Source organism: Sinocyclocheilus anshuiensis, unplaced genomic scaffold, assembly GCF_001515605.1.
Source record: "Sinocyclocheilus anshuiensis isolate Anshui unplaced genomic scaffold, SAMN03320099.WGS_v1.1 scaffold217, whole genome shotgun sequence".
In the NCBI taxonomy this organism is placed as follows: domain Eukaryota; kingdom Metazoa; phylum Chordata; class Actinopteri; order Cypriniformes; family Cyprinidae; genus Sinocyclocheilus; species Sinocyclocheilus anshuiensis.
This window is the reverse complement of record NW_015536538.1, coordinates 11150-11647: the sequence shown is the minus strand read 5'-3', so window position 1 is coordinate 11647 and position 498 is coordinate 11150. Positions and strand designations below refer to the sequence as shown.

Sequence of the window (498 nt, the reverse complement as noted above, 5' to 3'; positions counted from 1 at the left end):
AAATTTGCAAAGATGTTAAAAACCATTTTTTTGCTTTACCATTATGGTGTATGAATTGTAGATTGATGTGGAAAAAAGCAATTTAAAGCAGTTTAACATAAGGCAGCAACGTAACAAAATGTGAAAAAAATGAATACTTTTGCAAGGCACTGTATATATATATATATATGTGTATATATGCTTTGACTTAACATTTTTCTCTCGACATTCCCCCTTTGTAGCAGCAGCAGTTCCAGCATCTATCCCATCATGCCCCGGGCTTCCCTCTGACGCCACACCCCTCAGGACTGACCCTGGGAGTGGGTGCGAGCCTCATGGCTCTTCCCGGGGCCTTCCCGTTCCCCCCACACCTGGTGCCTAAAGATGACCTCACTCACCCTGAGCCCCTGGACTCCAGAGGTGAGTGGGAATCTATTAGTGGTTTTAATCTATAGTAGTGCTGTCAAACCATTAATCGCATACACATATATTACATAAACAAAAACTTTTATTTTGGAT

At 41.6% G+C, this 498-nt stretch overlaps 1 protein-coding gene across 1 annotated transcript in view; it reads left to right on the top strand.

The window, feature by feature from the left end:
- LOC107696597 (amino-terminal enhancer of split-like) overlaps positions 1-498 on the top strand; it is a 20084-nt gene that overhangs the window by 13435 nt on the left and 6151 nt on the right. Inside the window, exon 7 of the mRNA XM_016497022.1 lies at positions 222-399. Within this exon, the coding sequence (XP_016352508.1) occupies positions 222-399 (178 nt within the window). The remainder of the gene's footprint in view (positions 1-221; positions 400-498) is intronic.